The following is a 26,505-nucleotide window of genomic DNA, read 5'->3' as shown; positions in this document are numbered from 1 at the left end:
CCAGTGACTCCTGTGTGCTGTCCTCTCAAACTCCTCACCATTCCTACATGTTTGGAACTTCAGAGCTACAAGGAAGTAACAACTGAATACTACTTTAAAAACACACAACACTCACCTTAAGAGGATTCCAGTTCTTGCCCCTTCTGTACTTAAATATTCCTTTCCTTACCAGATTTTACTTTGTACCACAAGTATTTTTATGTTTTTCTAAAAGCACATCACTGATTCTGTACAACAAGGTCAGCATCAGTAAACTTCCAGTATGGTTTGTAAAATCAGTTACCCAGTTTTACCACTTTGACATTGTTCAATAAAGTGGACACACACCTGCAGGAAGCAGAATTCCCAATTAAGAGCAATCCATTTGACATTAACAGGAACAGTAAATACACACATCTGCTGACCAGATTTTACTGTTATAAAACCTTGTAACAATGAAGAAAGCAGGTGCTATAAAAGTAGGTACAATTCAAAATTGCTGACATCACAAGAGACCACTCTCTGCTCCTGTTAAATATCAAAACAGCTTTAACTATGGAATACTTAGTATCAACAGCAATTTTTATTTGCAGGTAAGATGCATTCTTCCCTATTAAGAAAGACATCCAAGTTCAGGTAAAATTTTAATCCATTTTTATTACATGAAGAAGGGCCTTTACATCAGGAAATACAAGAAATACAAGCATCTATTTTAAAAACACTAATATAAAAATGCAGGATTATAAATTATTCATATAAAAGGAGTAAATATGACCAGCAAGAAAAAAATCTTATTTTTTAGTCTGATGTTAACTACCAGTGTCGACAAAGGCACTTTCTCCTTTTGTCTTCACTCATCTGTTTCCTCACTCAACAATCTTGAAAGGTTCATTCGGGTTTTCTCCAGTGCCAAAGTTTTTGCTCTTCTCTGAGGCCTTGCACTTGACACTGGGGCCGGTTCTGGAATTCGATCACAACTGAAACACAGGATATTTAAGAGTTAGGTAAAAGAGACTAAGAAAACTGAAGAGCTATTTATAGGAACAAACTTGAAACATGGTCTTAATAGAAAATACTTCTTAACAATTATAAACTTTTTATTTTTTGAGAATATACTGGTGTTTTCCAAGTGATCTAGCAATATCAGTAAAGACACCCAAGCAAAATTCCCCCAAAATTAGATGGAATCACAGCATACAACACCAAATAGGCAAATGGCAGAGACTGACCCTGGTCAGAATAAAGTCTACAATAAATGGGTTAATGGCTTAAGAAAGAGTTAAGCACAGCTGAATACTACAACTATAATGTTGTTTTAATGCTTATATCCTGCAGGATCATAAGGGATAAAATCCATTGTCTATATTCACTTCTCAGTCATTTCTAGATGCTTGTCAACTACATGTTGGACAAGCAACGAAATTGAAGGGGGAAAAAGAATTTAAATTTAAAAAATTGATACTTCCACAGAACAGATTAAAAAAGGCAGAAAAAACTAATTGGAAGAAGATCAATAATATAAACCAAAAATCTGTCTTTTTTCATCTAGAATATATAGAATATACTCAACAAATAAAGGTATGTTACATATTACAGACTCCTTGGCAGAACCTGCCACTGTTCCAAAAGTACCGAAATTTCAAAGAATTTTTTTCCTTAAATATTTATCAGTGTTTTAGGAACAAAGTATATCAAAACATATAGGTTTGGGAAAGAAAAACATTTCAATTAAATTCTGTTGCTAGAAGAGACATGACGGTTTTGATGGTGGGGAGACAAGGATTTACCTTTCAAGACCACGTTTTGCACTTGCACCAGTTTTTCTTCTGCTCACAGACCTCGCTTCTGTTGCTTTCCGCTGACCTAAGTATAAACAAAAATCTTTTTTTGTATCTTGATACTATTTATTGTCTTAAACTAGTTTTGTATCTATCTTTCTTCAGTGTTTGTTATTGCATTGAAACACAGAAATATGCAGTCAGCATTGACAGAATGTGGTCATAAAAAACCCAACAACAAAAACCCCACAATTTCCGACTTCTCCTGTGTGTTACTCTCAGTGGCTGTGGTTGGGTTATCTGCAAGCTCCTGTTTTCTTTTTTGAAATCTGTGTTATTGGGAGAGGCTAACAGCACAAAAATGTCTACAGAACAAGCGACTTTAATCTTTTAACAAATACAATTGTAAAAACTACCACAGAGTGTGATTGGCTTTCCCATCTATACATTCACAAAAAGTTAGTATGAAATTACTTTATGAAAAACAACTAATATTGTAGCCACTGTACCTTTGGCAGTTTTGCTTCTTGTAGATCTTAATTTTGCAGTTTCTTTAAATTCATTAACTGGAGTATTAAGAGCATCCTTATTATTTTCTGTTGAACAGAATAACACATGCAGAAGTCATAAATTAAAAGCTGATTATCTTAAATACCAAGATTTTGGTTGTTACATTAAAAAGCCACACAATTGAGCCCCACTTTTTCTTTAAACCAGAATCTAGCTAATAAGGCCAACAGGAAATTTAAAATGTCACTCCACTGGAGCTTAACTCCACCCCAGCAAAGGTCAGTCATACAATAAACTATTCCTGACAACTGTTTAGCCCCTTCCACTCTGCTGGAAGCTGAGCAAGCAGGACAGATCAGCTTGTCTGAACAGGGATCTCCTTCTGGAGCTCAAGAGGAAAAAGGAACTGCAAGATCTCTGACAAGGTCAGGCTTTGTAGGGAAAAGACAGAGCTGTGGTTCATGTGGGGAGAAGGCACAAAAGGCCAAAGTTCAATTACAGTTAAACCTGGTCAGTGTTCTGTGAGATAGTAAAGAAGGGCTTTTGAAAGTACAGTAAAAGCAAAAAAAGGTCCAAACAAAACACTGGACTAACACTTGCTGAAGATGGTCAGTCACTCGACTAACAGGACTAGAGAAAAAACAGAGCCATTCAGTTCTTTATTTGCTTGATTCTTTAACATTACTGATGGACCTCAGGTTGCCCAGTCTCCTGAATCAGATGACCATGAGCATGGGAACAGTGATTTTCCATTTGAGGACAGTGATACTGTAAGGGACCACCAGCTCTAACAAGTAAGCTGAGCATGAGCCAGCAGTGACATCCTGCCTTGTACCAGAGACGTCCTGGCCAGCAGGAGCAGGCAGTAACCACTCCCCTGTACTCAGCATTGATGAGGTCACACCTCAGATCCATGGTCAGTTTTGGGCCCCTCACTGCAAGAGAGACATTGAGGTGCTGGAGTGAATCTGGAGAAGGGCGATGGAGCTGGGAAGAGAGTGGAGCACAAGTGATATGGGGAGTAGCTGAAGATGATGGGGTTGTCTCCCAGGTCCTATTACTTCTTATTTTCTTAACACCTAAACAATTCATTGAATTGTACATCTGCTACTGTACTACAGCCCTCCTGAATTACCTTCTTCATTGTGAACAGTATTTTCAGACAATGTGATGTCTCTTTCCTGTGGCCTTTCAGACAGAACTGTTTCCTCAGTTCTTTCAGAGTGGTTTTTACCCACATTAGGATCCTTGCTCAATTTCATTTGGATTTTCTCAATAGCTCTTTGACATGGTTTATCTTCCACTTTCTGGAGAACAGACATTTAATGTTAAATGTTACCGAGATTTACAACTATTTCTTTATCTATTATATTGGCATACTAATATGATTTGTTGAAATTACTGCACAAAGGATACAATGTGTGACATGAAAGTGTCCAGTCAAGCTGAAAGGAGAAACATCTTCTCCAATACTAGGCACTCAAATCCCAATGTTTTTTCGTATTTTTTTTAAAGAAAACGTGAAAAAAATTAAAGCAACTGGACTCAGAGTACAGCTAACACTGGGTGATAGGCCCATAGTGGATTCAGCATTCTTATCAACATTTCTATATACCATTGTGTTCATGTGCCACACTTCCAAATTTCAATTTTTTTCCATATTAATACATGCACCAAAGTAAAACTCTCATAATCCCTTCCCACTTCATCTTAAATCAAGCATTGTTTTCATGTTGCCATGATCTTCCCATTATACTATCAATTTAGGTGTAAAATTTCAGCTGTTAATAATTAACTAAAGATAAGCTGCAAAACTGCAAGACTTAATGCTGATTTTGATTTTAAGTTAAAGTAACTACACCACAGTTATCAAAAGAACTTACTGGACTACAATGTATCATGTCAGGCACACTATTTCAAGCTGGTTATACTGCCTATGGTTTATGCAGTGATAACAGCTCAGATTATTGTAAATGATTCAAAAGTTAATTTTCAAAACTGGTTAGAAGAGAAATTCCAGTCATATTGTCATAGTAAACAAAAGGCCCTTCATTTTTAAGCATATCAGAACAGTAGACTACTAATGATTTAAAAAGTAAGAAGCATGGTATTTATGTACTACCTCTTGAATCTCACTGAGCAACACCAGAAGATTCTCTGTAGAAGAACTACTGAGTTCCAGTGAATTTAAAGCTTTTGCATAAACACGGACATCTGGTGCAGTTGGATCCGCCAGAATTTCGTTGCAAATTTTCATGGCTAAAGTATCATGCACTGTTAACTCCTGCAAAGGAAAGAAATCAGGTATCAGTAATTTTGCTGGGAACTGTTTACAAGAGACAGCAGTGAGAACAATCTGATTAAACAGCTGGCTAATTTTACACAGCAAACATTTTCCTAAAATGTACTACTTTCAGTACATTCACCAACTGATTTTTATAAATATCTTCCACAATATAAACATTAAGATACGTGCAAGTTCCCAACAGCATTTTTAATTGTAAGAGGGAGGGGAAATTGGGGATAGAGGGGAGGAGGAAAATGTCAAGCTAAAAAGACTTCACTCCCTGAACAGGCGCTCATTTAATCCAAGTGCTGACACTGGAAATCCCAGAGAGGCCCAGACAGGCCCTAAGCAAAGGGGGAGTAGTTTTTAATCTGAGACAAGTACTATCATCCTACAGTTTAACACATTGTACCTGATAGTCCTGAGACTTCTTGGACTGACTTTTCAGTCCACTTGGTCTGGTGAGATCCACTAACAGTTCAGAAACGTTACTGACATCGACTTCAGCCAAAGGTGATGTTGCAGGAGCATTTAACAGTGTTTGCAGAGTTGGAAGATAAGCTTCTTCAAAGCACTCCTGGTTAGACCTGTTTTAGTGAAGTCAAATATTAGTAGCATAATAAAACAAAATTAAGTTTTCTCTTCCATGATGAAAGTTCACTGACCTGGTATATCAATCAAAGCAAAGTGGAAGCAGCCAAACTTGGCAGCAACAGCCAGCAAGATCAAGAAACTGATACTGCTGTTTCCAAAACGGTTTCCTACTACCATCTGAAATTTTAGCACACGGTATTTCAAGCAAGTTTTAAGTAACACTTCCTTCCTCTGAAGAATTTGAGCATTCATCCTTACTACTGAAAACTCAACTGATATATACAGATGTGTTCTATTTTGAAGGACAAGAGGAAACATTTCCATAAATACATTTCTCTAATTCATTTTCATAGATTAATCTTGTTTTCTGCTCATTCCCCCTTTCTGTTAGCATTTTTCTTTGAGGGTACTTCTCATTGCATACGAAAGCAAGGAAAGCTGGCAAAAAAGTATGCAATGGTTAACAGGATTTTTGGAAGAAATACTTGTGATTTTTTTTTTCAGAAGAGCTCATAACACCTGCCAAGCGAGCCTAAAAATCATGTTTCACTTGGTTCTGCAGCAAGTTGTCTAAAAGTACAGGGTACAGCTGAAGTGAAGCCTTTGCTCTTGCTGATATTTCTATTAACTTCCTATTTGAACCCAAAAAACTACAGGAGAAAACTAAGAAAGCAAGTAACTTTTAAAAAAGCAGATTATTTGCTGCTGGATTATGGAGCCAAACCAGCTGACAAAAAACCTTTTGAGCACTACAATTGGCTACAAAAGAACCAAAGCAAGAACTCTCCCTTTCAGCAGCTTTAAGGCTTTAAATTGGCTCAAGCATTACTGAAGTGTCATTCAGATTATTCCCTGTAAATTAAGAAAACCCACCTCTAATAACACATAGGCACAAGGCAGAAGCTTCTCCTAAGCTGTCTGAAAGTTTAATACCCTACAGAAGACATTCCATGAATAAGAACTGTTCACTGGTTACAGGACCTTGTCCCTATTCTAGCATCTCATATCACCCTTCTGACATGACAATTTAAGAAGTAAGGATCAACATTTTTTCCTCAGAGTTTAAATATTTCATTTCAAAAAGTAAGCCTCTTGGTTATATCTGTGACCAGATGGAAAGATTAACCAGAGCAGCACCCAGAAAACAAATGGAATTTTAAAATTCAGTGAGAGATCAGTATCAAATTTAGGTATGACCCTCCACCAAATCTCATTTATTACCCAAATTCTCCTTTGAATAGTAACTTTACAGCCAAGTTCTGAATGGCACATGGTATTTAATAATCCACTTCTAATAATACAGTATCCATCACTGAAGAAAGTAAATTACTCAACTTAAAATGGCCATTTGTGATCCAGGATGCAGATAATGTTTTCAGACAGAAAATAAATGAGATTTCCTAACTAAACAGAGATTCTCAATCAATGAGCCAGACTAAGGCATAGGGTATTTTTCTCCATAGATTTTTCTGATTTTTGCTAAACACATATACCATGTTATTTTTTCAAGAAAAAGATCATCTATGAGGTGCCTCAAGAAATTGCCTTAGTTGCAAATGACTTGGAAATACATGGGGTTACTCAGGTGGGCAATCACTAGAACTCATACAAAAGAGAATGAAATTCACAGCATCAGAAGTTGACATTCACAAGTAAAAAATTAACAATACTAAAAGCTTCAATTCGTTACTCATTATCAGAGATACTGAAAACACATGAAATCAATTTTTCTGTTACTTTCATAAGAACTTAAGTAGGGAAAACCACATTCTATAAGAAACTGGGTAATTTTCTTTGGTTTTTTTCTGACAAGAGCAAAAATACATTGCTTAGGGGGTTTCTGCCTCTTCAAGACAACTCCCCTTTGTACTACTCCTCTTAATGTGGCAACCTATATGACACAAAAATTTAATTCAATTTGGTTTGAAAAATAGATAAAGTAACATAATTCACCTAAATTAAAACTGAACTATAAAAAGCAGTTAAATACTTAGTTTGTTCTAACTCAATAAAACCACTAGCAGCTGCTGAAAAGCAGCTTTCAGCAAGCTTTCAGCACCAGGTAAAAGGAGATGAAAATCACTATTTAAGCTCTTCTTCCCTTACGTAAGTTCTCTACCTCTTTTGTCCACCACCAAAATAAACAGGAGATCTGAATATGCTGTGAATTTAAATTGGAGTATTCCTTGGTTCAAAAACAAAACCAAACCAAATCCCAAACCACAACCCAGCAGCCTGCTGCTTTGATAACTACTGGGAACTGATTATTTTCTTTTGAAGCATTCCTGCTTGCTACTTTTTAGTGACACTTCAAAGCCTACCTGTAGTGTTCAACAGCATAAATAAGTAAAGCACATCTTTTAAAATTAATTTTATTCAATATCTTTGAGAACAGTTTCAATTGTATGCTTAGGAAAAAAAAAAAAAAACAAAAAAAAAAAAAACCAACCATGGAAAGCCACAAGGGTAACAGGGAATTAATGGAAATTCTTCAGAATGGTCACAGGTTGAGATTATGTATTTTCAAAAGCAATAGGCACAGGAGGCTGAATTAGATGTCTAAATTTAATTTGCATTTGTGCAATTTCTACTGGTGCAAGACCAAAAAAAGGTTTCTAAAGCTGCTAGATCAATGTATACTGTCATATAAGGAATTACAAAGAGCATTACCTATTTTGATAAGCAAATAAAGGGAAGAAAACTCCCAGGCAGTGTCGGAGCCGAGTGTCCTCTTCAGTCATGGGATTATACCACAGCAAAATGAGGCGAGAAAGGAGCTTGGCACTGATCAGCCTCCCAGAGAACATCAGCTTGGCAATGCCTTCTGCAGCTTTTGTCCTAAGTTCTGAATACTGAAGAAAAAACTCATCAGATACACAATACACCAACCATAATGTTTTTCACTAATACTTCACTGCAATAGGATATAGGCTATCTTACCAATCACTTCTCTACATTCACATATTTCCACCTGCGCGGAATACAAAGCAACTCACGAGTAACATCAGCCTGCACCAGTGACAACCTTTTAGTCATTTTCTAAGACAGCTATTTTAATATTAGACCATTAATTTCAATTCACATCATCTAATATTCCCAGGCAACCTGATGGGATGATGAGCCATCGACAAAAATAATTTTAAAACAAAACTAAGGCAAATGTTATAATATTCCTTACCTCACTGTCTAAGAAACCTGAAAGAAGCTTCAGAAGGCTGTGAACTGTGGCAGTCTCCTCTTCCTCCTCCACTGTTTCACTTTTGTCATCACCATTTTCAGTTCCAACGTGTGCACTTTCACTTTGAGAGTCACTGCCTCTTCTGGTTTTAAAAGGCTCAATTCCAAACAGTGTTAGTTGATCAAAGATTGCATTTAAAGCGCTGAGCTTTATCTTTATGTTATCTATTTGTAAAACCTAGGTGAAATAAGGAAAATAAATATATCATCTTCTTGGTAGACCACCAATCTTGAAATTACGCATAGTAGCATTTTTTCTTTAATAAGACTGATTATTTTGGGAAACTTTTTATAATACTTGAACCAATTTTCAAACTTCAGGAAGGTGTGATACAAATTTAAACCTAAATTTATTATACCATCTGGGAAATAATTTATCAAGTCATCTACGCAATTTGCACTACATAAAATGAAATTAATTTAACTCATGGAGTGAGCATCCATGTGTGAGATGTAATTTTATTGTTCAACCTGTAAAGAGACACTGGACAAACACAGTCTGTCTGCCTGTGGTAGCTCCAGAGTGTTAGGTATTACAGAAATATAACTAAATAAATGTACAGCTTAAGTAAAATCAACAGTATGTAAAAAGACAACAGGGACCAAGGGAGTAATAAAAGTCAAAGTTACATAGGTCACTATATGTATTATAGTTCAAATTACATGCAAGTAAAACGATGGACCATGGCTTAGCCCAGAGATTCTACATCTGTTTAGCCCAACAGCTGCTTCTGACAGCAGCCTACATAGAGATTGTGGGGTTTAGTACTTGCAGAAAGATTACTTAACTCAAAAATTCGAGTTACTAAAGTAACTGAAATCTTCTCCAAACAAATATTTTTTAAACGTGCTGTACTCAAGGGCAAATTAAAAACAATAGTAAATGTTACTTTTTTAGGAGCCCAAAGTTCTCCTGCTATGACTGACAACTCTACTACCCTGTCTGAGCCAAGCACATCAGCTCAACCCCTGCTGTCATTTCTCCAGTGTCTGCCTGAACACACTGGTATAAAACACAATGGCCACCCACACTTCCCTCAGAGCCAGGGTCAAAAACCAAGGCTAACAAGTGTCATATTTGGTATAATTAACTTGGTATCAGAACGTTCACCACAAGCACAGGAATTGTGGATATTACAGCATCCAACATGCTCTATATCCATACATGTTTGGCCATGCTATTGTTAGTTTGAATATTGCTTTATCCTCTAGTTAACAACTTTTCCTTAATCCCTAATATAAACATATTCATTATTCTGAATTTAAATCATACACCCAGTATCACAAGTAAGTATGCAACAGAAATGTGAAAACCATCAGACACATTTTTAATTTGGTTTCCCAAGGAAGGCTTAGAGAATCCAACAGCTTCTCTCTTCTGTACTGAGTAACAAATACATGACAGATTTGGAAAAGAAAGTCAGACTTTAAAGATAAGGAATTCCTAGAAAATTTTAAGACAACAGGTGACCTTACAAAGGAAAAACATGCTACTACCAAGATAAACTGAATCTTATTACACATCAGAAAAACCTACAGGAAACCACTCTCCAGATCTTCAGAAAATCAGGAATTATGGTTCTCAAAGAACATTACTATGTATGATAGCTTGTTATAGATACAAGACTAGATTTATTTACTAAGTCAAAAAGATCATCATTTCATTTCTCATCAGATATTTTACCTGTAACAGCAATGGAAGCTGCTGTTGGGCAAATTCTTTGTTCTGAAGGGTACAGCAACCCAAACACAGAACTGCCATATTTCGCACGGCTGGGTGGACATTAGTTACACCTGGAAGTATCTGAAAACAATAACATTAAACTTTATAGACAAAATACATAAATCGAAAATAAAACTCTGAGTACTAAAAGATGCTTACCCTGAAATTAAAAATAATTTATTGTGATACAGGATTGGAAAATGGCAACTACCAAATACTCTGTTTATCTATGTATGAACAGAAGCAGATGGAATATGTTGCTTGAAATCAGCAACAAAATAATGGCAAAAGCCACATGAGTGTTTTGTTGTGTGTTTGTTTTTAATAAATATTTGTTTTCAAATAAAATGGAGCTGATCACTCTGGGAAATGAAAAAACCAACATACAACAAGCCTACATATTTCTTCATGAAAGACATTAACATTCTTGAAGAGAAACAATATCCGGTTCCAAGTTGCAAAATACAGATGCCACTTTGATGTACTTGAAATAGTTTTGAGAAGACAATTATAAAAATCCACACAAAAGAAAAAGCAGACTAGATACAGTATGAACAATGCAAGGGCATCATATAATATTTTTACATTTACTCAAGAGGTCAAGTTATTTTGTATTCCTACATACCAGAGATTGAATGATTTCATTAATGGTTGGACTGATTCCTTTAGAGAGGGACATGATCTTCAGAACCTCATGGCACATGATCAGACACTTCAACAGTGTTTCAGGATCATTCTTCAAGTTGGTCAGGGAAAAGAGAAAAACATTATCAATGCAAACAGTGGCTACAATAAGAAGAATGGGGGCATTAATCATAATTTGTCCCTACCCAAATTCCTTGTCCACTACACATTTGTTGTGCAAGTCTATAAGCTGTGGTCAAAATAAATTCCTTTTTATGTTTTCAGTTAGTTAAGAGTAAGAAAAGTAAGAACAAGACCCTTTTACAATTCTTCAGTTATTTAAAGACAAAAAAACAGTTCAACTGCAATTTGTTTTTTCTAGAGCATACCATCAGCTTCTATACAATTTACCTTTTACTAGAGCATACTATCAGCTTCTATACTTGCAGAAGATTACTAGTACCATAAATGTTTAGTTTCAATTTTAAAAATGTATTTGAGACAAAGTGGAGCTATGCTTTCTTTTAAAACAAAGAATAAATTTTAAACCCTAACCAGCACTTAGGAATACAAGAAGGGAAGAGACCTTCTCCACACGTATTTCTTTAATTTCAGCTTGCTCTGCTGCTTTTATCAGATCATTTTTTGTGTGTTCCAACTCAGTTATTTTCTCTTTTAACACTGATGCTCTATTAAAATCCTGAAGAGTAATGCATTCTTCCAAAGATTGTTTTGCTTCAAAAAGTTTCACTTTTATTTCAGCCAGCTGAAATACAAAGTAAAAAAAAAAAAAATTAACACAATAACTTCTTTGGTATTAGACAGTGATATATTGACACTAACCAATATTAACCTAGCATATAAAATGGATGGTTAAGCTTAAAAAATTATTTCTCTTATTAACTAAGATCTGCTCACCTTAAGCTCCCGCTTCCTTATTTCAGCAGCATCAACAGGCTGGTCAACTGCAACAGTTGGCTCACGAACTTCAGATATAATTTCTGCAATCTATTGTTACAAACAGTATATTAGTGCCATTAACTCCAGTTCAGATATATACTAAGCATTAAACTTTTCCAAATTTAATATATTATCCTTCTGAAAAAGTACTGCATATCTGTGCAGTTTCTCTTAGCAGCTTGCTCCCTGCAAATTGACAACACATAATATGACCACGAGCACATTTCAATCCCATTTTCTCCCATTCAGCTGGGTAAGCAAGGAACAAGAAGACCTTAAGCACCTATCTGAGCTAAAAGGAGGGAAGAGAAATATAAAAGCTGGAAATCTACATCATCCTCACTTTGAATGTTTTCACCAAAACCCTTTACATCTAATATGATACAGTATTCTGAACAGGTCACTGAAGTGTAACACTTTCCTAGTTTGAGGACTGCATTTACACCACCAGTCACATCTCTAAACATACAGGTCTCTAGAAAACCACAAAATGCAGCTGTGCTAGAAACCAAAATAATAACAAACAAAATCCCCCTCCCACCCTGAAAAAAAAAAAAACAACAGAGGTGGAAGGAGACAGTATGTACATACTGATATTTCTTTTACAATGCTTTATAAAGACTGTTTGATTTAAGGGGAAGACAGAGACTAGAAAACAAGCTTTCACAATTACTTACAATTTGAATCCTTCTGTCCTCATCCTTAACAATACTGAGCAATTTTTCCACAAGCAGAGGTATAAGTGCAGCTGAAGTTGAAGGTAAAATGAGAATCTTTTGTAAAATAACTAGCAGATGCTTTCTGGATTAGAGAAAAAACAGACAAACAATGTTTGCTTATTTAAGAAAATGGAAGACATAAGAGTTACTATCCTACCAACTTGGAAATAGTGTGAAGACTTTATAACACAGTATGAGAAACTTTTCTCCATAGCTACATTAACTGCCAAATGTATCTTCTTACTTATGCAATGTTTGTCTTTTACTCATTTTACCTGATTTTTTTTAATTAGAAAATGCTGAATTTTTTAATCAGGTGTCCCTATTGTCCAAAGAAAAGTCATACCAGCAGAAACAGTCAGTATCAATACTGCAGAATGCTTTCATGGAAATTATCTGACTGGAAACTAAAAAAAGAAGAGAAACCAACTTAAACTATCCTGCCAGTCTGGCACACATTTACACATTCCATGGAGAGTTTGAAATTACTGCTGTGTTTATACTATCATAACTGCAAGTTTTCACAAAATGCCTGAGATGGCATGAATTTCCAAATTCTTAAGCTCTTCTTACTTCACACCAAAAGGCTATTCAAATTATAAGAATGACTCAGTTAACACAGTTCAGTTTAGCCTGGCATCTAAGATATTTGTAGCCTTTTAGGCTTTAGCAGACTATAGCTTAAAAACACAAGAAACAAACAGGCTACTTGCTACAAGCCATCTGTTGAGAAGCAATCAGTTTTTCTTCCTTTATTTCTTACATACTATGCTCAAAATGAGCGGTTTTGTAATTTCATAATCTCAATAATACATTATGAAAACAACTGAATTTGTTTCCCCTAACAGTGTTGAATCCGCATTAGAACTTACTTTTCCATAAAAGCAAGCAGACGGTATTTGGCACAATTTTGGGACCAGTTCCATTACGGAGACTGTGCTCTATTCCAGCTAGCATTAGAACTGTATTTTGTCTGTTTGATCAGGCTCTTCTCCAAGCAGAGGTTCTATGCCTGTCCCAGACATAGTCTCTTAGGCTTAGTAACACAAATTTGATATTTAAGTTTACCTTCCTCCCTCTTCCATGGTATCCATGCAGCCTATGATTAGAATCAGTTGCTGGCCTATAAATTCTTTTGTCATCAGTTTTTCAAAACAATTGAAGTCTTCTTTTTGTTCTTCACTAAGAATTGGCATACTTTGAAGATAACTGAATCCAAACAGAACAGATATAATTACATTCAGATTCACTGTTGGACAGTAATAAATAAGTAAATAAATAAATACACTCCAAACAAATTCAAATATCCACTCCGGCCCAACCCCCAATAAAAAATCCCACCACTTTTTTGTCCTGTATAAACAAGGGGTTATGTTAGGTACAAACCTTAAAAAAAATATGATTGTGTTCTTTTCACAGATTATTTTTCAGGAAGTTATTTATAAGAAAATAATGTAGAATTTCAAAATAATGCACTTTATTTTAAAAAATCCATTTTGTGAATGTAGCACAATAAGAAACGTAAAATGTCAAATAATGCTACATGTGATTTCGGTTCTGTAAAAATGCATTAAGGTAACATCTTAGGAATAAATGTATAAATGTACCATTTTTCTTACTATTTTCTGTATATTTAGGTACAATGTATTTTTTACAAGTTCAGAATTGTTATATTGCCTACAAATCAAAATATAAGAAAATTATGAAAGTGTAGGGTGACTTCTTAATCTGATTTAACATGTCATCGCAGAAAACTCTGTTATCAGATACATTCAGCCATACAGCATGGAAAGTGTAATCGGTTTGTTCCATTTCTTAATTTTGCTAGACTTAATTGGTTTTTTATCAAAATTTATCTATCAGTGAAAGTTATGTATGTTCAGAAAATCTGGAGTGAAACATCACTTACAAAATCCAATATCACAAAATGTAATTCAAATATTGACATGAGCTGGGAAAAAGATGCTTTTATCTAACCCAGCTTTGTAGATACTTTTCAGTAACAGCTTGTTATTTTTGCCAATTTTTTACAACTTCTTCTAATCTAGGACAAAATAAAATTTTGCATGTAACTACTATTTAAGAACATCTGAAAATGCAGCTCACAATCCTGCTTTTTTCTGAAGCACCAATGAATTGTATGTTCTTGTTCCTCCTAACCAACACCCTCACAGTGCACTGCACAATTATACACTGTACACGAGGATTGAGAACTGCAAATCTTACCTGAAACAACAGCTCAACAATGAAGAGTTTAACAGTTCATATCAGAAACAATTACTAGCAAACCTGATCAATTTTAGCCTCACCCTGAAGAGCAATGTAACTGAAAGCACTTTGAGTAAGACTGGATGCAAAGAGAACAAATGCTCTTTTGAAAAACACATTTTTTGGAAAAGAAATGTTTCATGAATTGTTAAATGAATGATGAATGAATAAATGTATACCCACCAGACCAGATATACATTTCAAAACTAAGGAAGCACAGATGCTCCATTTATTAAATGTTTATGAAACATGTTAAAACATTCCACACTGAAAAGTAGCAATGACTTCTGTCATTACTTCTGTAATTACTACCAGTAATTACCAGTACTTCTGTAATTACATAACACCCAGTAAAGTGAGAAAAGGATATGCATATTTTTAATTGGAAACATCCATCAATACAATGCATTTTACAGCAGATCTGATTTATTATCATTTCAGGAAGATTCACTCTGTTTTACAGGTACAACAGCTCAGTTAAGATTTCCCAGCATTATCAATGCTCAGAAGCAAATTCTGTTCAAACTTTATGTTAAGACAACCAAAACACAAACAAACATCCCGCCAAAAAAACTCACAATTACCATTCATTTCCACCCTCCAGTTAAATAACTGTGCTGTAACTGGCTCATTTTGCAGCTCTGTCACTGCCTTCAAACATAAGTTTTTAGGAAGCATGCCTCCCTGAGCAGGCAAAAGCAGTTCAAAAATGCTTCTCTCAGAGACAGCAGCGAAATTTAACTTTATTTTCACAAAAGACAATAATGGAAGAAATGTCAGTTCCTGCAAGTTCTAAAAAGTCTCTCAAAAATCTTTTTTAAAAAGTGAATAAAAGCTAAAATCACTATTCAAGCACAATTTTGGGTTTGGAGAATAACACTTGAATAAAAGAAATATTCTCTAATTTAAGAAAAAATTTCCACTTTAGTGGTAAGAGATTTTTAAATGAAATGTACCTCAATAAATAATCTGCATATATAGCTGGTTCTGGCAACATCTGTTCTAGTACAACTTCACCTTCTTCACCTTTTGATTTTAGATATTCACAAAGACATCTCCAATATAACACATTCTCGGGTGTTAAATCTTCCAGTGGAATCAGCTTTCTAAACAAAAATAAACAAAGCAATATGAAGAGATGAATAAAAGAGTCTAAAATAAGAAATACACAGAAGTATTAGAAAATAAAAAATAAATATTAGTTGCTAAAATGCAAATAAAACCCTGTCAAAGGTATTCCCCACAGAAATAGTTACTGATTGAGAAAAATAACTTCCTCTCTTGAGGACACAGAGCTCCACAAGCCACTGAGGACATTGCCCTTCTCAGTATTTTTACTCCAGGCTGTTCACACCAGTTTGCAGAAACATTCTGCCCAACCCTTCAGAGCTTCTAGAGCAACCACCCAGGTATTTTATGAAACATTGTTACCACTGCACAAGTCTGGAAAACTGAACATCATTAATTCACAGAAACACAAAACTGCATGAAAATATTTTTCAGCTTCTATCAATTTTTCCTTCCATTCCTAATACAAGATCTTGACATAACAGTGGAGTAGCAATCATAGTATGTCAAATAAAAATCTACTACAATTTCTTTTCAGCAACTCTGTAGGCTCATCATCCATTTGCCATCATAGGTAGACCATCCATCATGAGACCCTCCCCACTCTCCTTTTTAGATTCATAGTCGTGCCAACCAGTCATTCATTTTTCATGCCAACCATGGCAATTAATCTTTGTTTTCAGAAGCAGAGCATTAAGCTGTTCATTATTTCTACCTCAAAACAAAAAAGACAGTATCGCTGTGGTGGTACATTTTACTCCCTTGAATCCCATTCTACTTGTAAACTATCAACAACGTGGTTTTGCTTTAGGTTGCTCACATACAAAACAAACAACAAACCCAGCCAAAAACACCTGAGGCAACATGAAGATGAAAACTGATCATCTGACAGTTTCTCATTAACCTGACAAGTCTTTATTTAAATGTAAGTTTAACAAACAGAAATCACAGACTTCAAAAATCTAGCCATTTATCATTCTGATACTCCATTCATTCAAGCTATACTCAGAAACTTCATACAAAAATAACCCTAGTGTTTTTCATAAATTAAATTAATGTAAGCTTCATTACAAACTGAGTAATTTGACTTATGTTTCAAAATGTCATTAGTCTAACAGATCTGCTACTTTAAAAATTCTCAGATAGCTCAGTGTTTCAGAATGGAAGCTTCATTTTGCTCAGGATCAAAGTCAGACCAATCAGAATGGAATGATTTCCAACTGTGGTAGGTGTCTAATCTCAGACAATAAAATTAAATGACAAATTGTCACTGATTTAAAAGTAATAGCAAAATCTTCCTCTGAATTATGGGAGGAAATGCACAATATCATATCAAGTGTCTTGTATTCTAGTTAGTAGCATGACAGATGTTTTGAAATCAGTTGATGCTACTTGCATTGCACTCCAAAGCTATAGATGTGGGCCTGTCTGGCTTTAAAAAAACATCAATATAGTGAAATAACTTTCTTACAGCCTTTGGAAATCTGCCAGTATCTTAAGAGGTTAAAAGGAATTTAGTTTTATATTCTCATACGAAATATCCATCTTTTGGAAATGAAGAATGCTCTGCATACCTGCTATCAAGGTTTTTACAGTTCTGAGCAATGTCATGAAGTGGAGATAATGAAAATATAGCATTTAGTACTGGGATGGCCACTTCTGGGCAGTTTTCTACATCCAGTCTATGAAGCAATTCTAAAACATCCCCTTCAGTGAATTGTAACCAGGCTTGAAGTAGCTTCTTCTTCAGAACCTCCTTAACAGCATCTAAAAATACAGGAATTCAAACAGTTTAAAACAAAGTTTGAAAAGTATCACATTTTTAACACAAAACATTTTTCTATAGAAGTCTTTTTGCAAAAAAAGTTATACAGTTAAACTTAACAATTATTTAAATAAAGAAAAACCCAGTTGAGCAAGAACTACCTAGGGCACACTCTTTGAGGCTATGTAATTTTTGCCCTTACAGGGAATTAAAAAAAAACATTTATCCAAAAAAATTTTACATCTAAAGACATCTCAACCCAGAAAACCTACAAACCACAAACTCTTATAGAACAAAGAAATACTCAAAATCAGAATCACAGAATAGGTAATAAGACTGAGTGGGACCATAGTGGGTCATCTGGTCCAACTTCCTCACACAAGGAGGGACATCTGAAGAGCACATGGCACACGAATAAGTCCAGACATTTCTTGAATATCTCCAGTCAGGGAGACTCCACAACCTCCCTGGGAAAGTGTTCCAGTGTTTGGTCATCTGCACAGTACAGAAGTTCTCCCTCATATTCAGGCAGAACATCCTGTGCATCAGTCTCTGCCCATTGCCTCTTTACCTATTGCTTGGCAGCACTGAGCAGAGCCTGGCTCCATCCTCCCGGCACCCTCCCTTCAGACACTGACAGACATTGATGAGGTCCCCTCTCAGTTTTCTCTTCTCGAGGCTGAACAGGCCCAGCTCCCTCAGCCTGTCCTTCTAACAGAGATGCTCCAGTCGCAAATGTTCTGGGCAACATTGTTATATACTTGCTCTGTTTCTGGAATTGGCCACTTTCAGAGGCAGGATACTACATGTGAACTGACATACAGAATTCTCATGCTATTTCAATTACATGAATGGATTATGAAGTCTACATATGATACTTTAATTCCCTACTCACCACTGCCACAAGAAACTGTTCCTGGATCAATAGAATACCATTTAATCAATGAAAAAACTATTTATGGGAACATCCAAAATGTACACATCCTTAATGCATTTACCCAGACTTAAGCAGGGAAGTTGAAAGGCTCGGAGTCTGGTGGAGGTAAAAACATAATAACTAGGGAAAAAACAATTATGATCTTCGTCTCTTTCAGAAAACAACATCCAGTATAAGGCAAACAAAGTCTACACACACTGACAAGTCATCTTTCCTCTTATATGTAACTCATGATACTAAATGTAGCACTTAAATATAGTTAAGAATTCAAAAAGAACTGTAAAAAAGCCTTGAAAAAACTAAATTATGGTCCTAAGACTAAAGAAGGTGAAAAGCATAAACTGGTAGAATATAGTAGAATGAGAGCTCAACTCAACCTGAAAAGCAGAACTAAGCAGAATGTGGATTATGTATTCCAGACCTTATCTAACTATAAGCCCTTGTGTGAAGCCAATATGGAAAAACATCCAAAATTTCAATGTAGATACCTTGAATAAGCAGGTTCCTTGCTTGTTAGCTCAGGAGTTACCCAGATAAGCAAATTCAATAAAGATATACAGATATTAAGGGTTACAAGATTTGCAATATAGAATAGTCAATTTGGAATACAAACCTATCTCACCTGGCAAAAAACATGTATCAGTCAAACTACATACCCTGCCAGATGAAAACTGTAACAACTGGAGTGTAAAATCATCCTAAGGAAGAGACAGACACTAAGAAAGTATCTGTCCTGAATCATAAAAGAAGGCACTTTATGTTGAACACATCAATGTCACTGAAAAACAGGCCACCTAGAAAGGCTGTATTCAAAGGGAATACAACAAATACTCCTGCCTGACAAGGGAAGGATCACATGAAAAATTAGGGAAAATGGTTTCCGCCCCAGATTACAAAGAGAAACGCATTCACCCCAAGAAGTATCTCTCATTATTCTCTCTCAATAATTCCCAAGCATTACTGGGGGACAGTGTCAGCCAGCAGACAAGCAGCAACTAGTCATGTAAAACAGCAAACTAATGTATTAATACGAAACAGTAATTGAGAATGTAGGTTTTTCAGTGCTGGAGTTCAGAAACAGAACCTGGCAAACTTCTGTAGGCTACTACAGACCAGTTCAGGATAGGTGGGGCAAAGTGACCACAACTTTTTACACAGAAGGAGGTGGTTTTTTTAAGTGTAATTCTATACAGCATGAAAAAGAACTCAGCTGATTGTCTCCTTTCCTGTCAAGAACAGAATACAATCCCCAGCTAGCCAAAAAGAACAGTAGATCAATAAAAATACATGCATACATGACACCTTAAAGAGCTCTAGTTCCCAATGAAGGCAGTACTTTATTCTTGTTTTCTAAGTGAATATGCACATTGATCATAATTCTCACAATTCCCAAGCAGCACATCACTCAGCAAGGGAAATTCTCAAGAGTAAAATTCAACTCAGTGCAGACTTTGCAAACAAAGTACAGGGATTACACATCAGCACTCAGTAAAACTGGTAGATTCTGTTGTGAAATTCATGGATATTATTGCTGCTATTGGAGGAAATAAAAAAACCCCAAAACTGTGTTCTACATAGGCAGGCCAAAATTGTCTTGCTCAGATGCAAGTGATGTTTCCATCTTTTGGCAACACCAACACACACAATTAAGGGTAAGTTCTGAATGGCTCTTTCTACAGAGTGATACCATACAAAAGACATTAAAAGGAATAAAGCTGCCCCATGGTGAAATGCATAAGGGTCAAAGATTCATTAAATAAAATTCAAGCTAAACAAAAAAATAACCAGCTGAGAAGATTTCTCTCTGAAAGCATATATAAAATATTTCCAGACTGATATTAATATTCATATTTAAATTCTTAAATACATCTATTAGTTACAAAAATATCTGTAATGAAACATTTCCAAATACACCAAATTAATTACATTTTTCTGCTTCCGTGTTTAACTACATTATTGGCTTTTTTAATTTTAATAGCATTTGGTCCTATTTTAAAGCTAATTGGTTTTCAGGTTTTTCAAAAGTGCAATTCTTTTCTGGTTTATTCAGTATAAGGGGCCTGGAAAAACAAAGCAGCAGGCAGATTCCACGTGTCTAAACACTTCCTGGTATATCATTACTCCCTTCAAGCTCCTTATTATTGCCATCACAGCTTCTGCATACGTCACCTCAACATATTAGAAAGTATTCTCTCTTAAATATTAGTATTAAGATGTTAAGAAACCTATGATCTCTTACCAGATCTGTCATTAAGTCCTTGTTGCAGCAATTTAACTCTCTGTGCTATTGTCAGAGCTCTCATGTGAACTTTTTCTGCCAAAACCTTAAAAATAATCAAGACATTAAAATACATTTCCACATGTGGTAACAAATGAACACACTACCTACCTATGGTTTTAAACTGAGTTTTAACTATCCACAGAAATCCTAAATCAACAGAAACCTGTAATACCTATACTAACAGCACTGTACCAACATATTACAAGCAGATAGATCCTCGTGCATAGAAGAAAATGTAAAGTAAAATAAACAATAAAGTTAACACATGGCTTAGAAGTTCATCAGCTCTGCTAGTATGCAGCACCTGGACATCAAAACTATCCTCTCTCTTTGAAGTGTCCAGGATAATGAATATCTGCAATGAATTACAGAAGTTCGTACTCTCCTTAAAAAGCCTAACACAGAGATTCCATTGAAAAAAACAATCTAACCTAAGATGAAAAAAAAGCAGAAGATGGTTCTGTGTGAAAAAACTGAACATTTTGTTTCAAGATCTTGCCTAAGATGTCTGCATAAGAAACACACGTGTTAGCATACTTACTTACCTCTGCATGTAAATATGATTAATGCTTGACATTTCTCAAAACTGCAATACCAAAAAACTGTGCAATTTTTTACTACTGCTGTGGTCCTAACATCCACTATGTAATAACAGAGAAGCAAACTTGCTTCAATAATATCACAAAATGCATAAATAAAAAACAAGAGACTGCATGCATAATTTATACTGCTACTACCTGATCTTCAACAGAAAAATTCTACCACACAAGTAATTTCTATTAAACAAGTTCTAGGGTCAAGTTCAGCAGTTTTAACTAGAAAACTTATATTAAATCACTCACTCCCCCTCCAAATGTTGGTATACGAAAATAAATTATTTAATTGTTCTTAATGTTAAGTGAAATACAATAAAAGATTTAAAGCCTTTTTCCTAAGTCAGCCTTTGAAATGAATGGTAAATGATCCAATTTACCTCATATGCCAGCTTCCTGACAGCCTCCTTCACATCCATAGTGCGGCCTACGATTATTGGCAAAGTCCTTTCTGATGGAGCGATACACGACAGCACAGCCCGTCTCACGTCTGAGTTTGAGTCATTTTCAAGCAAAGTGCTGTAAACTGAAAATAAAACAGTCATAATAACGCTTTTATATGAGTTTGAAACATAGAAAACAGAAAATACTTTTAAAAGCATTCAGCAGCTGTTACCAAAACCCCTCTCTTGCCCCTGCAGAACTGATAATTCAGGAAACAGTTCAGGGTCACAACCCCAAGATTTTATGGTAACTACGTGCTGAGCTATGATGTCAAAAGAAATAATGTTTGCAATCATAAGTAAGACCTTTAGTTAATAACCCCAAAAATTGCTACTCTAGATCCCACCCATAAATAACCACTTTGTCATTTACTAGTGGAAAAAGAAAACATTTCCAAATACTGGCTCTTTAAGACCTCTATTCACTAGTTGTAGCTCTTCTACATTATCTTTGAAGTAGATCCTCAAATCTTCCCATAAATAGAAAACTGCAATCTCCATTAAGCCTACCAAAACTCTTACAGTAAATCTCTCACACTTTTTTATTATATTGCTGAACCTTATTCAAAATTCAAAGCAACTATAAAATTAGTTTAATTAGAGCATACATGAATTCATCTTGCTCTGTAAAAAAATTACTTACTATGAATTTTATGTGCTCTGAAATAAGTAACCTATAAACAACACCCAGAAAATAAAATTTCAAAGAAGCTACCTCAAGAACAGAAAACCCCAACTAAGTAATTCTTCACAAAAGGCAATTTGTAAAGATTAATCAGGACACAATTTACATACCAGCTGTGCTGGTACAAACCTACACTTTGTCTACCTCGAGGCAAAGAAATAGAAGCTTAGTCAAGAATCTTACAATACACAAAGAAACCCACAAACATCATAAGATACCTGTGTTGCAAAGATGCTGATCTCTTCTAGAAAAGTGATCATAATTTGAGACAACCATAGTTTTTCTCTATAATTTCTACTCTTCTAAGAGTTTTGTACTAATTCAATTAATAATACCAAAGGGTCCTTACAGGGCAAAAACTGAGCAAACAGGTGTTATACCTCCACTACTTTACAACACATTTTCACAAGCCCACTCCCACACTCAGTTCACAGAGCAGCCTGAGCCCATATGATTGTCTAGCAGACCTAACAGTTCTGTCTTTGCCCCTTGAACACACGTAACACTTGCATATTCCATCTCCTCTAGCAGAGTTTCACAGTTTATGAACTATTACAAGAATACTCTCTAACATCCATTTACTCAATGCTAAAAAACCCCCACCAAGCTTTAAAATGCTTTAATGTAATGTAAATTAACCAAGGTTCTTAGACAAAAGAGAAAGACCAATACCACTTACTATTAACAACTGGGCAGTTTTCATCCTTAGGATCTTGAAGTCTTGACAGGGCCAAGACAGCTTGAACTCTCACACTTGGAAATTTATCTTTAAGTCTAATCAGCATAGCTTCATTAATTTTATCAAATAAGTCATCATCAATCTCAGCATTCTCTGGCATATTTCCTAAAATCTGATTAACCAGCTGACAGCTTCGAAACCTAACGGCGTGGCTGTTGGCATCGTGAGACTTAGGGAGAGAAAAAAAAAGGTATTCCTGTCATCACACTTTGCTCATTTCCAACATAAGGTTATTAATATGCACATCTAAGTGGTTAATATTCTACAGAGTAAATGAAATATGCACTGCTATGTTTCAAAGGCTTTTCCAATTTAATTTTAAGATTCAAAAGTCACAGAACTGAAAAGCAATGACAGCCCCATTGCCTGGATCAGATCCTTGAAAATCGGCAGTGCCTTCACAAAGGAAGCAGCATGGTGACCACTGCCTGCATCAGCCAACTTACTGCTCTGCCTCCATAAAACATTGGAAGACAAAAAAAAAAAAAAAAAAAAAAGACATTAGCAATTGTGATTAGTTATCTTAGGCCTGATCCATAATCTTTCCATGGCAAATCAATACTTTTAGGAAAATGTAATTCTATTTGTGTGTTCATGCTAGTGGAACTGTTTATCTTTCTATGTAATGCTTGCAGTAAACAGAAAGGACTAATACATATGCCAACCACAGTTGTATAGAAGAACTTTTAATATTTTTGTTATCAAAGGAAGAGTATAAATTAATTTCCACCACACTTCCACACTTATAAATCTACCTATAGCAAAGCCTACAGTGACACATCTGACAAGCATAAAGAGAACATTCACTTTTTCTCAAAGGCCCAAATTTTGAAATCCAGCTGTTGGATTATCGTGTGGGATGTAGTGGATCTTTTTGTGTTGGGAGAATGCAGATGGTGCTACTTGTCAAGCACTAGCTCTGTTTTGCTTTCACTTTTTAAGTTCTAATTTGTGAGTATTGTCAAGTACCAGCAAGTTTTCCCCACTGCAAAAAGTTTCCATTTTCTATGTTAGACATTTAAGAATAAGTGTTAACTGTACCTCAAGCAGAAATTTAAACACATAATTCAGAAGTAAATTATCTTCTTCTCCCTCTTCACTACCATCTTCTTTTTCAGTCTGATAAAATGAAGTAACAAATCTAGCCGCAAAATTGATCACTTTTTCCACTGCTGGTTCCCGCCTGTAGATTATCATAGCGTACTTGAGGAAGTGAATGAATTTTTCATTAAAGTCTTCTTTATCATCCAACTGGGGAAAAAAAAAATCAAACCACAACAAAAGATGAACTAGCCGGTTCATCTTTCAAAGCTGTACCACTGAAAAATAAAGTAAGTGGGCTTACAACTGACAGCTTACAACAGAAATTAAATTTTTAAAGGGCTGCAGCCAGCAGTCGGAGCACACCCGCCGCCGTGCCCTCCTCAGTGAGTATTTTGCTGTAGCTCCACAGCAGGCACATTACGGCCGCGGGGTCCCACCCGGCTGACAGATTTCAGGAGGACAATCAAACGTCCCGTCCATTACACCCTGTGTCACCCCCACATCTCGGAGGTGTTATGTATGTAACACCTTCCCGCGGCACGGCCACACCTGCGGGCAGCGCCCACCGCCGCCTCCGCAGGACACAACTGCGCACAGCAGTTCGGTGGCACGGTTCTGCGGCATTTGAGTGAGTTTTGTGGGAAGGGTCGGGAGTTCTTTTTGTTTGTTTGTTTGTTTTTAAGTCACGGGCTCTCCTCAGGCACACTGGTGTCGGTTTCAGGGAAACGCTGCGGAGGCGGCCCCTGCCCCCCGGGGCCCTCAGCTCCCGCCGCGCCGGGCCGCCCGAGAGCAGCCGTACCTGAGCATAAGTGCTCTTCAGAGCCACCACGAGCTTCGCGTGGTTCTGGTGAGGTTTCTGGGCCAGCTGAAAGGCCTCCTGGACCTGCAGCAGCTTCTTCTTGGCGCCCATGGCCGAGGAGCGGTGGCGGGACCGGCCCCTCGCGGCCCCGCGCGCGCGCCACCAACGGCCGCGGCGGGCGCGCGCGCAGCTTCAAACTGAGCGCGGGAGCCTCTCCCGATCTCGCGAGAATGCCGGGCGGGCGCGCGCTCGTGCCCGCGCGCTGGAGGCGGGGCCGGGGCCGGGTCGGGGGGGCGGGCGATGGCGGGCGGCCAATGGCGGCCGCTGGGCGGGAGCGCGCGCGGAGCGACGCCATTTTCACACAATCACAGAATGAATCGGGGCGGGGAAGGGGTTTGGGGTGTTCAAATCCAAGCTGAGACTGAACACCGCCATGTCAGTTAGACCGTGGCATTAGTGTCACGTCCAGTCGTTTCTTGAACACTTCCAGGGATGGTGACTTTACCATCTCTCTGAACAGTCCACTCACACTTTCTGTGAAGACTCACCGTCTAATCATTCTTTCTGTGAAGAAATTTCTCCTAATGTCCAACATTACGGTGGCGCATTTTAAGACTATGTTCCCTGGTCCTATACCTGGTTGCCTGTGAACAGACGGCGAGTCCCATCTGGCTGCAGCCTCCTGTCAGGCAGTAGAGTGATAAGGTTCCCCTGAACCTCCTTCAGGCTTTACAACCCCAACTCCCTCAGCTGCTCCTCATGGAATTTGTGCTCCAAACCCTTCAGGGAGGGAAAGGGATGGGCTGGGACCATGCAGGGCTGCCACTGCCCTGCGGCTGCTCCAAAGTCCGTGCCCGGTGTCGGCCCTGCGGCTGAGGGGAGGCTGAGGGCGAGGGCTTCCACAATTATATTGGGCAAATAGTTAAATGCGCCGGACAAACCCGCCCGGAGCCGCTCTCCAAAGCCCTCCCCGGACATGAGCACCAGAGAAAGTACAGACGGGTTTCTTAAACCGAAGGAAGTGCGGCAGCGACCTGAGAAAGCTCAGGCTCCATCTAAATAACAAAAGTCCCGCTCTCTGTGTCCGCGGCGAGGGGGCTGACGATGTCCATTTGTGCTCCTTCCACACTCTATTGGCCCTTATTACTGGACATTTCCACCAAGTTTTCAAGCGTTTGTTGTGAACCTAATGCTTTCCCAGAAATCCTTTTACTTGAAAAAAGTAATAAACCCCATTATCTCATTATCTCAGGATCTCATTAAACACACGAAAGATAAAAAGGCTCAAACCCCAGAGCTGCGTCACTGTTACGGAACGTAGGGCGAGCATTTAATGACATTGAACGAGAAACAAGGGCGGGGGGATGAGCTGAGGGGAAACATTCTGAGCGTGTATCAATTCCAGGGTTATGGACAGCGTTCAAAGAAGTGAACACAAGCCGTGGGCAGCAGGAACTTACGGCCTTTGATGT

At 37.0% G+C, this 26,505-nt stretch overlaps 1 protein-coding gene across 1 annotated transcript; it reads right to left on the bottom strand.

Annotated features, from left to right (window-relative positions):
• Positions 1-636: 636 nt before the first annotated feature.
• NCAPG (non-SMC condensin I complex subunit G) lies at positions 637-25,263 on the bottom strand. The gene is made up of 21 exons (XM_083860809.1): positions 25,034-25,263; positions 24,232-24,441; positions 23,131-23,359; positions 21,704-21,849; positions 20,689-20,773; positions 17,322-17,514; positions 15,636-15,785; positions 13,480-13,620; positions 12,370-12,493; positions 11,651-11,740; positions 11,319-11,498; positions 10,734-10,844; positions 10,070-10,189; positions 8,327-8,563; positions 7,819-8,000; positions 4,967-5,141; positions 4,390-4,551; positions 3,403-3,574; positions 2,267-2,353; positions 1,767-1,842; positions 637-956 (listed from the first exon to the last, which is right to left on the bottom strand). The coding sequence occupies exons 1-21, from the start codon at positions 25,142-25,144 to the stop codon at positions 830-832; spliced, it is 3,108 nt and encodes a 1,035-aa protein (XP_083716935.1). The 5' UTR covers positions 25,145-25,263; the 3' UTR covers positions 637-829.
• Between the last annotated feature and the right edge of the window lie 1,242 nt (positions 25,264-26,505).

Source organism: Zosterops lateralis, assembly GCF_965231275.1.
Source record: "Zosterops lateralis genome assembly, chromosome: 5".
NCBI lineage: Eukaryota > Metazoa > Chordata > Aves > Passeriformes > Zosteropidae > Zosterops > Zosterops lateralis.
The sequence above is the reverse complement of the archived record's forward strand: the minus strand, read 5'-3'. Positions and strand labels throughout refer to the sequence as shown.